The 13,647-nt window shown below is 37.2% G+C and overlaps 1 protein-coding gene across 1 annotated transcript; it reads right to left on the reverse strand.

Moving 5' to 3' along the window:
* Positions 1-746: 746 nt before the first annotated feature.
* Positions 747-13,229, reverse strand: treh (trehalase (brush-border membrane glycoprotein); the record flags this gene model as incomplete). Its single annotated transcript, XM_051656213.1, is given in 16 exon segments — positions 747-1,601; positions 2,266-2,319; positions 3,176-3,288; positions 4,709-4,820; positions 7,201-7,339; positions 7,341-7,395; positions 8,073-8,273; positions 9,522-9,634; positions 9,765-9,795; positions 9,798-9,880; positions 10,030-10,122; positions 10,928-11,025; positions 11,140-11,227; positions 12,355-12,460; positions 12,562-12,662; positions 13,180-13,229. Coding segments are annotated over 16 exon segments (1,578 nt in total), but the record flags the coding sequence as incomplete, so codon positions are not given.
* Positions 13,230-13,647: the final 418 nt, after the last annotated feature.

Genomic DNA, 13,647 nt, shown 5'->3' on the forward strand with positions numbered 1-13,647 from the left:
ACGTGTTTGTGAAGCTGATGAGTGTGTGAAGTTGTAAAGCACTCAAGTGGCCGATTAAAAGTCTTACCTGAACCTGGAAAACCCGCTTCCCTGTGTTCTCCTTCCCTTCTGCTGTGAAGCTGTGTTACAGTCGAGTACGGAACATGATGCACGAGTCACAAAGGCTACACTTTTAGGTCCTTTTTGAAGCTCGAGTCACTACCCACTGCCACTGTATTGAAACGAGGGACTGGGACAATCTTTTAAAAGAGACAATCCCAAAGTGATGTAGATCGCCAACCAAGCAGACCACTCTGGTGAAGATGTTTCATGGTTAATCGAACTGTTTGTGCTATTTCAATGCAGAATATAAATAGGTAGTGAGATAAATAAAAACCCTTCAGGCATTGTTCAGTTCCTGCTGTGCAATATCGATGAGTAATCCCCCCAGAACAGTAATCACTTCATCTCAACTCCTTTCATCTGTCCCTCTGGGAAATGCTTTTCTTGGAGAAAAAAAAAATCATCTGATAGGCCACTCATTCAAGATTTGGCTCCTCTGACCTTCACACACACTAGCTGACAGAGGAAAGGTAACCATACAGCCGAGAGATTACAAATGAAAGCAAATGTCAACACACACACTTACATGTGTACACATTAGTATTATACATCTGTGTGTACCTCTTGAAAACATGTACAGGTAATATTTTACCTCAAAAGAGAAAAAGCCATTACATTTATCATAAATACAATGTACTATAGTCAAGGGTAAATGGGATTTTTAATTTTTTCAAGAAAATAGTCGGCACACCAGAGCTCCAAGGAATAATCATTCAATAGGTGGGATTGTTAAATTGTTCATTCATTGGATCTGTGGTGTGCTGACTTTTTTCTTTAAAAAGCATAAATTGAAGCATATGACTATAATGACTATTTCCATTTTTTGACATTATTTTCATGACAATTAAGCACATTTTCAGACCAAATTTTCATTACCATAATGTATCTAGACATTTTATATTTGAGTTATATTATATATTATATTCTCAATGGTATATCATTACAATGTTTTTTTGTTTTTGTTTTGTTTTTTTACTGTATTACTGTAAAATCTCTGTAATACAATGATTTTTCTTAATTTCAATCAGCATGCATCTCAAGACAGGTAATATAACAAACACTACCATGATGTACAATACATTGTAAATATTTGATTTTTACTCACAGTAATGAGAAGGGTGATGGTAATGTTTTTTATTTAGTATGTTAATTGGGAAAGGAGTTGAAGAAATAAAGTGCTTTATTGTAATAAAAATTTACAATGCAAAAAAAATAAAAAAAATAAACTCAAATGGTACTAAAAAAGGTGTCAAATTATTTAAGTGCTTTATGATATCTTATTCACTTTTTATTTGGGGATGAAATCTGTGCTTCTGTACTTTTGTCGGGGCACAAAGAAAATCCAGAGTTTCCCAGGATCAGGATAACAGCAGAGTTAAGGTGGGATACATGAGTCCAGTCAGAACACTAGCACTCAGGAAACACCCTACAGAGCTCAGCCTATCACTGTACTGGTTAAGCAGCTGCAGAGCAACACCATTGGTCCATCCAAATCCCAACTATGACAAGAATTGAGGAACAAGAGTCAGTCTCATGTCTCATTGGTGCTCCATGAGAATGAACAATTTCTAATAAAACTGGATTTTTACATTTCCTGAAGAAAATGTGTGTGGTGTTTGCTTTTGCAGAACTCACTGCCACAGTGCTAACTTGTTGGTGGTTGCCAGGGCATTGCTATGCAGTTGCTAGTGTTCTTTGTGGTTGCTAGGACATTATTAGGTGATTGCCGTTCACTTGCATTGTAAGGACCTACAGAGCTGAAATCTTCTTCAAAAATCTTCATTTGTGTTTAGCTAAAGAAAGTCATACACATCTGGGATAGTGTGAGGGTGAGTAAAAAAGAGAATTTTCATTTTTGGGTGAACTATCCCTTTAAAAGCCCATGTCATTAAAGTGCAACACTTCTGATATAAAGATTTTTCATTACTCTGAGCTTGGAATTGCATGATCTGGGCTCAAATAATTTGTCTCTTCCTTCTTTATATTGGTCCTTTAGGGTCCCAGAGGAAATGAGATTCTACATTTCAAGAATGGTTCTGCTGGGTTGAAAAACTCTAATTTATCCCTAATTCCTCCAGAGATTAAAAGGTCTCCGAAGAGCAGGGCTCAGCTCGGAAGCCACGTTGGAATTTGAATATGTAAATATGAACAGACCATTAATACCTGAACTTCATACTCGCCACCTCCTCCAGGCTTTCAAACACCGTTGACACCATACTGTCTCAAGGATACCGGCTGAAGATAAAGGGTGAGCAAAAGAGAGCGAGCGAGAGAGAGAGGGAGTTTAGTAATGTTCCCACCCAAAAAAAGTTAAAACAGGGTTCCTAAGCACATTCATTGTTCTGAAAAACAGATAATCCCTATTCCAAACTCATGACATACATATGGCTACACAAATTGGTTAGCATGGTCCAGTTAGCCCCTGCTAGTAGATGTGGTATCTACACCATTACGGGGGCGAAAAGCATCTTTTTCATTGAAGGCCATTTAAAAGTTGACAAGTATTTGAGAAGGGTACAGCTGCAGGCATTGCTCCAAAAAGGGGCAGTCACTCCAAACCACCGTTGAAAATATAGGGAGCTCTTTACCTAACCCTTTTCCTAACCTTAACCGTGAGCGATGCCCCTTTTTGGAGTTGGCACAACCCCTTTGAGTAACCCCACCCTCTTTTGGAGATCCCACCCCTATTTGGAGGTCTCCGGCCTGCAGCTATACCTAATTGATGTATTCAGACTAAATTATTTATTTATTTATTTTTTTACAAGCAACATATAAATCACAAATAATTCATTATGTTATAGATGTTTGCCAGTAATACATTTCTGAAGGCTTCTAAAAGTGTGAAATGTATTCTTATTTTTCCCTGTCTACTGCCTTTGAAATCACATGACAGTCACTAGTGAAGAGCTTGAGACTGTGCACACAGCGTTTACAGTCTTCTGGAAGTCAACCTATGAATTGCTTACCGTTCTCTCTGCACATTACACTGAAATCTGAGAGAAAGAATTTCCCATTGCATTAAACTAGTGCAGAAAGTAATAGAACTCAAAAAGTGATGTGCAATGGACTTCACCTTCTCAAACATGGCCTCATATTTGACATACGCCTGCCAGTTGGTCTGAATCCACCATTGGGCCAAAACAAAGGCGAGCTCTTTAGCGTGGGCTGAATCGAGCCCAGAGAGCCCTGAAGAAAAGAGATGATTGATCGGGTGAGAAGTGTGTGGTTAATTTAAATGGTAAATCAACTACTGAGCATCATTAATCACATCTTATTAGCCACTTCCAAAACTCAAGACAAAATGTGACAGCAGGTAAATTGAATTTTGACAGGAATGTGATTTAGCCTGCACATTTAACACAATTAAGTCTCTTCATGTGCATTGCTTCTTAGATATAGTGGCTGAGGTGTAAAATGTGTATTTGATGCGGTTGTATCTGATATCTGCCAGCTTGTGCTTTTGGATAACCAGTAAACCACTGGCCTAAGTTATATTGTCCAAAGTTGAATGATTGTGTTTTAATTTTCAAGTGGTGTTTTCTATTGGTTATTTGGTTCTGGGATCTGACACTGGATATGCATTTAAAGTCAACATGAAATGGCATCTGCAATCCATTTTACTTTCATAATGAGATATATTTCCAAGAGACATAATATTCAATGAGAAAACATTGTAAGACAGGGTTTGGGCACAATTTTATCCAGTGTGAATTGATTGGATTAACAAAAGTGGGTGTTCCATAACACACTGGAGCCAGACCTAAATGTAAGTTTACAGTGGATTGTGGAGGACTACTCACCTCCTGAAATATCCCACCCATTTTTGAGGAGGCTATTTAACTGGAACATCCTCCGCCACCCAGATTGAGTTACTACGCCACCACGAGGACTTAGAGTGCATTGGGAATTGGGCATTCCAAATTGGGGAGAAAAGGGGAGAAAAAAAAATCCAAAAAGAAATCAAAATATTATCTGGAAAATATTTACTTTGTATTAAGTTGACCACACATCTTTTTCTACCCAGTGTTAATGTTACAAGTAAAATCCAAAAGCAAAAAAAAAAAAAAAATGAAATTCAAATCTATCTGAAGTCCTAAGAAAACAGAATGAAATAACATCAAATATGTTAACTTTTTTTTATCCTGTTTTTACACTTTTTGTTCTCTGAAATTTCCCGTGGACCACCTAGCACTCCCTTGCGGTCCCCGGACCCCAACTTGAAAACCCCTGACCTAGGTGTCTTCAGCCAAAAACAAAAGTATTTTAAGAGTCAGAGCAAAATAAGACATTAAGAAAATTATGAAGGCAAACATGTGTCTTTGAAATACTGTTCATCGGTGAATATTGGGGACATGATATCATCCATTCATTGGAAATTGTTTGGCCATTACATTTCAGAATGGAGCCATGTTGTTGCGCGGGAGCTGAAAAGTAAAAGGGATTTGTGACAAAGGCAAAAATCCATTTCAGAGGTGAAATAAGATATTACAATTTGATAAAATATTACAAAGACAAACTTTTTTTTTCCCTTTGGAATAATGTGAACTAATGAATTGTGCACAAGACTGTAAAGTGTAATGGGAAGTGTGGTTAGGAGAACTTATACCCTCTATAATTATGCGTTGAAGAGGAGGTCAGGCATTAGGCATGTCCCTCTGCTGCCCATTCTCACTCAGAGAGGCGAGAGTCCCGTTAGGATAGTCCAGACCTCCACTATTCTAAACAGAGAGAGAGAGAGACTTTAATCAGGAAAGGTTTTTTTTTTTTTTTTATCAATAATATTGTGCATAGAGTGCCATCTGCTGTTGAGTAAAGAGTTTTGCTTCAGTTAAACCATTGCTACCTCCCTCTGTTTGCAAAATAACACATTTCCTGTGAAACCTAAATATACATTTTTCCTGGTTATTTAAGGTCCTTTGCAAATTAACTGGGGAAAGAAACTGGGAAGTGAACAGGAGTGTAGCTCAAGAGGGCTTATTAGACAAAGAAATTACAATTTTAATTTACTCTAAGTGTCTAAGAAAGGTGCTAATTAAAGCAGCATTAGGTCACACGATGAGAAATCTGGAGTCTGTCTATACTAATAAAGTGTGAGGAAGCATTGCACAAGTTGTATAAAGTCTAGGTGTCCTGACCATGGGGGGAAGAAAAAAAATAAAAATAAAGAGCACACTAAAGATTCAGGATCAGGGTCACACATGTAAATATGTAAGGGAAAATGTACAGTCAGCTGGTTGTTATTGCACAATAAACCAGGACAGGGTGATTGGGACTTGGGCTCATTTTGCGATAACAACTGGCTGACTGCACATTATCCCTTTTAAATGGTTTAAATGGCAATTAAAGGTTAATTTCCTACACCTGTGGCTTTTTAAATTGCAATTAGTGTCTGTGTATAAATAGTCAATGAGTTTGTTAGCTCTCACGTGGATGCACTGAGCAGGCTAGATACTGAGCCATGGGGAGCAGAAAAGAACTGTCAAAAGACCTGCATAACAAGGTAATGGAACTTTATAAAGATGGAAAAGGATATAAAAAGATATCCAAAGCCTTGAAAATGCCAGTCAGTACTGTTCAATCACTTAAGAAGTGGAAAATTTGGGGATCTCTTGATACCAAGCCAAGATCAGGTAGACCAAGAAAGATTTCAGCCACAACTGCCAGAAGAATTGTTTGGGATACAAAGAAAAACCCACAGGTAACCTCAGGAGAAATATAGGCTGCTCTGGAAAAAGACGGTGTGGTTGTTTCAAGGAGCACAATACAACGATACTTGAACAAAAATGAGCTGCATGGTCGAGTTGCCAGAAAGAAGCCTTTACTGCACCAATGCCACAAAAAAAGACCGGTTGCAATATGCCCGACAACACCTTGACACGCCTCACAGCTTCTGGTACACTATAATTTGGAGTGATGAGACCAAAATAGAGCTTTATGGTAACAACCATAAGCGCTATGATTGGAGAGGGGTCAGCAAGGCTTATAGAGAAAAGAATACCATCCCCACTGTGAAGCATGGTGGTGGCTCACTGAAGTCTTGGGGGTGTGTGAGCTCTAAAGGCATGGGGAATCTTGTGAAAATTTATGGCAAGATGAATGCAGCATGTTATCAGAAAATACTGGCAGACAATTTGCATTCTTCTGCATGAAAGCTGCGCATGGGACGCACTTGGACTTCCAGCACGACAATGACCCTAAACACAAGGCCAAGTTGACCCTCCAGTGGTTACAGCAGAAAAAGGTGAAGGTTCTGGAGTGGCCATCACAGTCTCCTGACCTTAATATCATTGAGCCACTCTGGGGAGGTCTCAAACGTGCGGTTCATGCAAGACGACCAAAGACTTTGCATGACCTGGAGGAATTTTGCCAAGATGAATGGGCAGCTATACCACCTGCAAGAATTTGGGGCCTCAGACAACTATTACAAAAGACTGCACACTGTCATTGATGCTAAAGGGGGCAATACACAGTATTAAGAACTAAGGGTATGAAGACTTTTGAACAGGGGTCATTTCATTTTTTTCTTTGTTGCCATGTTTTGTTTTATGATTGTGCCATTCTGTTATAACCTACAGTTGAATATGAATCCCATAAGAAATAAAAGAATTTTTGCCTGCTCACTCATGTTTTCTTTAAAAATGGTACATATATTACCAATTCTCCAAGGGTATGCAAACTTTTGAGCACAAATAAATATATATATATATATATATATATATATATATTAGCATAACAATTATGTAATTTGAGAAGAAATAAATAGCTGAACAGCTGAAATCAACCTCCGGTTTGCATCTGAGTTCTGTTGATGTTTATTTTGTGAAAATTACTCTTGACTCCTCAATATTCAGACTATTACAAGACTACTTGCCAAATAAATAAATGTACAAGAAACATTGATTTCAGTTGAAATTATTTTATTAGCTTACTTGTAGAGATCACACAGTGATCCGAGAAGCAGGAGTGGCTCGCAGAACCCGGATGAGCGGTTGTTACAGAGCAATATCTGACCGCTGGATGGCGCTATTGATCAGAATAGAGTATTCCAGAGAGCCGTGTAATTTTATATATTAGTATAGGTTATTAGGACAGACTCACGCTTAGGTACTGTACAGCCTGATCTGCCATCTCAGGTCTAGAGTAACAGCGTGCCCATAGAGGTACCAGGTTAGATGGGTAGAAGGCTAAGTGTTGAGTCTTGGTTACTAGGCTAAAATCAAACCAGCCTCCTTTCTGCTGTCTTAATTCTAGCAGAAATTGTCTGCTCATATTCCACTGCCTTGTGCTCATTTCCTACAGGAAACTATCGGGTCAGACAATGTCACATGGTGGTTTTAAACAGCATAAAAACCACATTGAACATATACCACAACCTTACAACGTTACCTTCAGGAAACAGAGCTTAGGATATATCCTAAAGTGCTTATTAACATACAAAACAACAAGCTGTATTCTACAGATGCTCTCATGATCACAATATATACATGGATAGATTATTTAAAAAATTGCATGACTGATGTAGATTATTTTCTAATCAGTTATTTAAATCGATTTATATAAATATATATTTAAAAAATATTTTAAATTAATAAATATATATATTTTTTTTAAATCAATTACTGTACAGTATGTAAATATTCAAAATAATCTTTTACTAGTCCTAGTCATTTTGTTTTCTAGTTCTAGGCCACTAATTTTGAAATAAGTTTGGACACATACATGTCTTTGGCCATTTTTCCATTTTTCTTTCATAATATGGTCCGGTTAGGACAGAAAAATTATGGGGAAAATCAGGGGAATGGAATTGTGTTGGCCAAATGAGCATCATAGCTCAATATGTCCGAGAACGTTTGCTAACCATTAAGCCACAGTTACGACTGGACCTTTATATTTTGCTTTTGAATGCTTTAAAATTGATGTGTTAAATATTACATTAAAATAAGGTTTTGTGTGTGTTTTTTCTCTATTACCCAGAATCCTGTGGAAAGACACCAATAGACGCTCATTGCGACAGATTATGGCACTGAGATCAACAGGCAGGATGGAGCTGGTCTATGTGTCACGCAGGGTGCCATTGCTTCAGCCCGTGCTGTCAATATACCAACGAGAAGAGAAATCCCAGCCCGACTCCACTCCAGTTTTTAGTTCTATCCACAGTTTCTCCTGAACATCTGCAATACACAAACATATTCACGCACATAAATGTCACACAGTGAAGCTGATGAATATCTACGTCAACGTTTATCTACAACTCATCTTAAAAGGGCCATATTGCTATTGTAACGCTTTTGTAAAATGTTATGTACTTATAATCCAAAAAGTAAATTTAATTTCAATAAGGTTTTATTATCTGATCAATATTTAAGTCATTTTTTGTCATAAATTCTCCTCCCTGCCCAGTAGGGGGCGATATGCACAAGAATGTGAATCACCAAAAACAGAAGGAGAAAGTGAAGGTAAAAGGTCTTAAATATTGATCTGTTTCTCACCCACACCTATCATATCTCTTCTGAAGATATGGATTTAACCACCAGAGTTGGCTGGAGTACTTTTATGTTGCCCTTATGTGGATTTTGGAGCTTCAAAATTTTGGCACCCATTCACTTGCATTGTTTGGAACTACAAAGCTGAAATATTCTTCAAATCTTTGTTTGTTCAGCAGATGAAAAAGTCATACACATCTTGGATGGCATGAGTATAAGTAAATCATGAGAGAATTTTAATTTCTGGGTGAATTAACCCTTTAAGTAGGCTATTTATGCATCTTGTATGCCTTCTATTTTACATTGCTTTTAATAAACAGATATTACGTCCTGACTGTATTACATTTGAGAATCTAATGCGAATCCTTCATTGAAAATAATGAAAATTGCAAATAAACTCAAAAGTAAAACGTATAACTGCATTACAGTAGCCTTATTATAATTCAGTTGTTTTACAATAGTCATGAAAATTGGGTAAAAATGTGCTTAAAGGGATATTTCACCCAAAAATTGTAAATTCTGTCACCAATTACTCACCCTCATGTCATTCCAAACCTGAATGCCTTTCTTCTGTGGCTCACATAGCAATATTAGGCAGCATGTTAGCCTCGGTCACCATTCGTTTAAAAAAATAAAATAAAAAATGCAATAAGTGAATGGTTAAAATGAGGTTAACATTCTGCCAAACATCTGTGTTCCATGGAAGAAAGGAAGTCATACGGGTAGAAAGCACAGGGTAAATGATGAACTGTCCCCTTTAAATATCATCAAAATCACAATGATCCTAACACTAGGTTTAATTTTCTTTATGCTAAACATTACATCTTTCTTTTGATTTTGGGGTGAAATATGATCTAGACATGTTCTTGTTAGGCTTTGTGAAATTCACCCATCTATGTACAGTGTTTGTTAATGAGAGGATGTACCTGGGCCTACCTGTCTGTACATTGTAACGATTTAGGATATGCTTCACTCTATTCACCTCCACAGCAAGAGAGTGATTCTGCATCCAAAAGCTGTACTCTTTCTCTAGTGCTGGCAAAACTTGCCTTAACACACACACATACACACACACACAGAGAGAGAGCACACATGCAGCACAGAGGTGATGAGAGCAGATCTGCACAACATCTCAATATTCAAGAAACCTGTGGGAGAGCAATTTGTAGAGGAGTTTACCTGAGGAAGTCTTTGTCTCTTGTGACCTCAAAAAGCTTTCCACCATTGGGGGAAGGAATGGAGGCTGACTCCGCCACTCGTAATAAATTCGGCCTCCGTTTGGGACAAAGCCGTACCTGAATGGAATTGAAGGAACAGAGAAATAAAGAACAAGGTAGCGTTTCACTGCTTGAGTCATTTTGTACCAGAAAGCAACATTTAGATAACATATTGTCATTGATTGATAGCATAACATGAAAAAGGACTCATTTGGAAATGAGCCCACCTTTCCACCAAGTACGTGAAGTTCAGGATCATTCCTCGAGCTGTTTCAGTCATCTCAGACAAAAGGAGACCATGTATTACCCAATATGAGTCACTGAAAAACAAAAAAAGAATTAACTTGATTCTTACCTTTTCTGAAGAAAATATGAGTGTTGCTTGCCACTGTATATGCCTGGTTGGTTGCGCAGTGATTACAAACTGGTTACGTATTGGCCAATGTCAAAAGTGCCCACCTTCAAGTCTTCATGATATTCTCGGGATAAGCCTTGGGTCACGTCTTCAATGCAAGTCTATGGGACAAACACGCCTTGTCAAACCAACGAGCAGACAGCACAGCCTTCCACAGACACGCTTTTGCGCTCAGTGACAGCTGGACCGAGCACAACAGAATGCAGCGATCTTGAAACGGGTATTTCACAGTTTCAAACTACGTTTAACTTGACACAGCAGCCTAAAAACACAGCTCTAAAAACTAGCGAAACACGAAGCAACCAAAGTGAGACACTCCAAAAGCATCCGTCTGATCCACAAGTACATATAGTAGACTTCAATTTAAAAAAAAAAAAAAGAGCAGAGGGATGTAGGCCAATAAATGTATTGTTCAAATTTAGAAATAAAACAATATTTTCACTTTTTGTATTGTCAATATGCTGTACTTATCTGTTGCCACAACATTATGTAAAATATTTGAATGATCTGAATTATAATATTTATTAAGCATAAATACAGTTATAATTTAATTATTCTAAATTACCTTTATTGTCCTATCTCAGTAAATTTTGGTATGCCATTAACGGCGATTTCTTAATTGGAACATTGTGTAATTAATTTGATTTAAAAATATTTAATTGATTGACAGCCCTAGTTACAGACTGTACATGTTTAAGAGAGAGACTAACCAATAATAGAGTTCCCTGAAGTGTCCACCTGGCACAACAACAAGGTGTGGGGTGTAAATCTGCAAGTACAGCTCCGGGTGGTCTCCGACATCACAGATCTGCCCAGTGATATATACAATAATAAGAAAATAAACATTAGTTCATTGTTATGGGTCATTCATGAAGACTTTAAACAAAATACTGTCCCATATATTACTGAAGCAAAACAATACCTTTCGACCTAATGACTTCCACAATCCATGCAGTTCTTCAGCCCAGCTGTTTTACTTTTGGTCAGAAATTCTGGAAAAGATTGTTGGGCTATGAAGTGAAAAAAAAAAAAACCCCAGCCAGTTTCATTAATTTTAAATTAGGTTAACCCAAGAAAGAAAATTCAGTCATAATGTTCTTCTAATTTCAAGCACTTGTAGGTCATTCAGCATCAACTCAGAGGTCCCCTCATCACTATTTTGTTTTTGTTTTGTTTTTTTGTGAAAGAAACAAATAATTATCAAAGCCAGAATAAAGTACATATAAAAGGATCTAATTAAATGAAGCATTGGAAAATAATGCAACACAATGTGTTAAAGTCAACTGATTTTATTAAAAGATCTACCTATCTATGTATAATAATAATGATGCTGTCACCTATAAATACTGGTCAAATATTGTAATTTTATATTTTGGCTTTGATGATTATTTGTATGCATTTCAGAAAAAAAAAAAAAAAAAAAAAAAAGAAAAACAGTAGTTTCTGAAATTGTTTGATTTGACATGGAATAACCCTTATAACTTTCTTCTGAGGTACTGTACTATGTTGCACGTCCTGGCTCCATAAAATGAAAGTAAATGGGAAATGGGGCTGTCAAGGTCCAACAAATAAATAAATAAAAATCACCATAAGTTTCATAGTAGTAATTATCACATCAAACATTGTTTCATGTGTCTTGTCTCTTATGTCAAATATGGTGCAAGCAATGGCACCAAACATGGCTTGACGCACCATATTTGTTCATATTATAGGAGAAAATGAATGAGATTTGATATAGCTACAGTAGAAGGGAAGATTTTCAGTGGATAATGACTAAGACTTCACAGTATAGTGCATACATCTTATGGACTTCTTGTATGGTACTTTGTGCTTTTTTGCCATTTTTAGAGCTTGAAAGTCCCAGTCTATATTTAGTTTCATTCAGGGACATTGCTGACATTTTGGCACCCTAGGTGAGATCCCTATTGGCGCCCCCGATGGGGGTGTGGGGATTGAGGGGGGTGTTTATGGTGGCAGCCTCATCTTAGCAACACCCCCACCCTCTCATTTTTTGTTCCACTGAATAAAATAAGTCAAATGGGTATGGAACAACATGAGGGTGCTTTTTGGGTGACTATTCCCTTAAAATCCTGTGTATCAAGTTGACAATCCATTAATGCACACAGTGTTGTCTTACTTAGAATGCCAGTCTGTAGGAGTCCACATCTCAAATTCTTTACCTGGCACTTCAAAGTATATATGAAACTCAGTGGTAAGATTAGCAAAAGCCTCCACAACAACCTCTACAGGTAAGCAGGGGAAATAGCAGATATCACATGAAATCAACAGACTGCAAGCCTAGAGCTTTTTCTAGACATCAGAAGAAACCAAACAACAGACTCACCAGGAGCTGCAGTCAGCTTTATATCTACAAAGTACTTGTCATCACCAAAGAGTTTAGCTATTTGCACCTATCTCAGGACTTCTCCAGTGCAGTAGATCTGACTGGTGGCAACAAACATGTCATGCAACATACAGACATGGTTGGTAACAGGGCAGTTTTTTTGTGACCACATCTTGAACGGTGCTCACAGGATAAGCACACAAAACCAAGATCAATCATTTTCTCTTAACTGTTTTGCTCTCATAAAGGTTCAAAGCTCAGCTTTTCAGCATTCAACACTCCACCTGCTTTGTCATTGCTTCCAAGCTCAGCAATAATGAGAATACCATCTGGTAGCTGTTAGGAGTCTTTTATAATACAGAGAGGACTATCTTCAAAGCTGGACTTACATCATAAGATATTTCACAATAAATACTAATACATTCACATAATCCAAGCACCAAAACCTGTCAGAACATGTTATGTAAATTAGAATAACTCTAACGCAAGGTTTTCATCAATTCAGCTCAATATTTAATGCTTAAATATTACCTGCCTAGTGGAGATTTAAAAAAAAAAAAAAAAAAAGCTTCTCATTTCAGTGACAAAGGCCATAAGAAGTTCGATATGGGAACGAACCTGTTGCAAGGTGCTGGTTGTGTATTTCCATATGAGAAAAGGACGGATGAAAATAAAAATCAGCATTATAAACCAGTGCATTTTGCTGATTAAATTATGGTTAGTAAGAGAGAAACAGTGAAGTGCAGCCTCTAAGCTCTCTTTACATATTAATCATTGGGTCAAAGGTCAGTTTATGGCCCTAGCAGTAAAACATTTTCAGTGACACTGGCCCATATCAAGTTTGTGAAGACTCAGATTATGCAGATTAATATTATAAATGCACATCACATGAGATTTCAATTGGGAAAAGTCATTCATGTATTAAACCAAAACTTGCAGTTGAGTAAGATTTGGGGGATCTCTCAGACCCCAAGCTGAACATGATTTAAAAATACTGTGCAATTCTTTATACTATCACAAGTAGAAACTGTAAGTGCATTAAATTTGTAGCAAAAAAATAAATAAAAATAATTCACTTTCTGATTA

This window comes from Myxocyprinus asiaticus, chromosome 26 (genome assembly GCF_019703515.2).
Source record: "Myxocyprinus asiaticus isolate MX2 ecotype Aquarium Trade chromosome 26, UBuf_Myxa_2, whole genome shotgun sequence".
Classification (NCBI taxonomy): Eukaryota; Metazoa; Chordata; class Actinopteri; order Cypriniformes; family Catostomidae; genus Myxocyprinus; species Myxocyprinus asiaticus.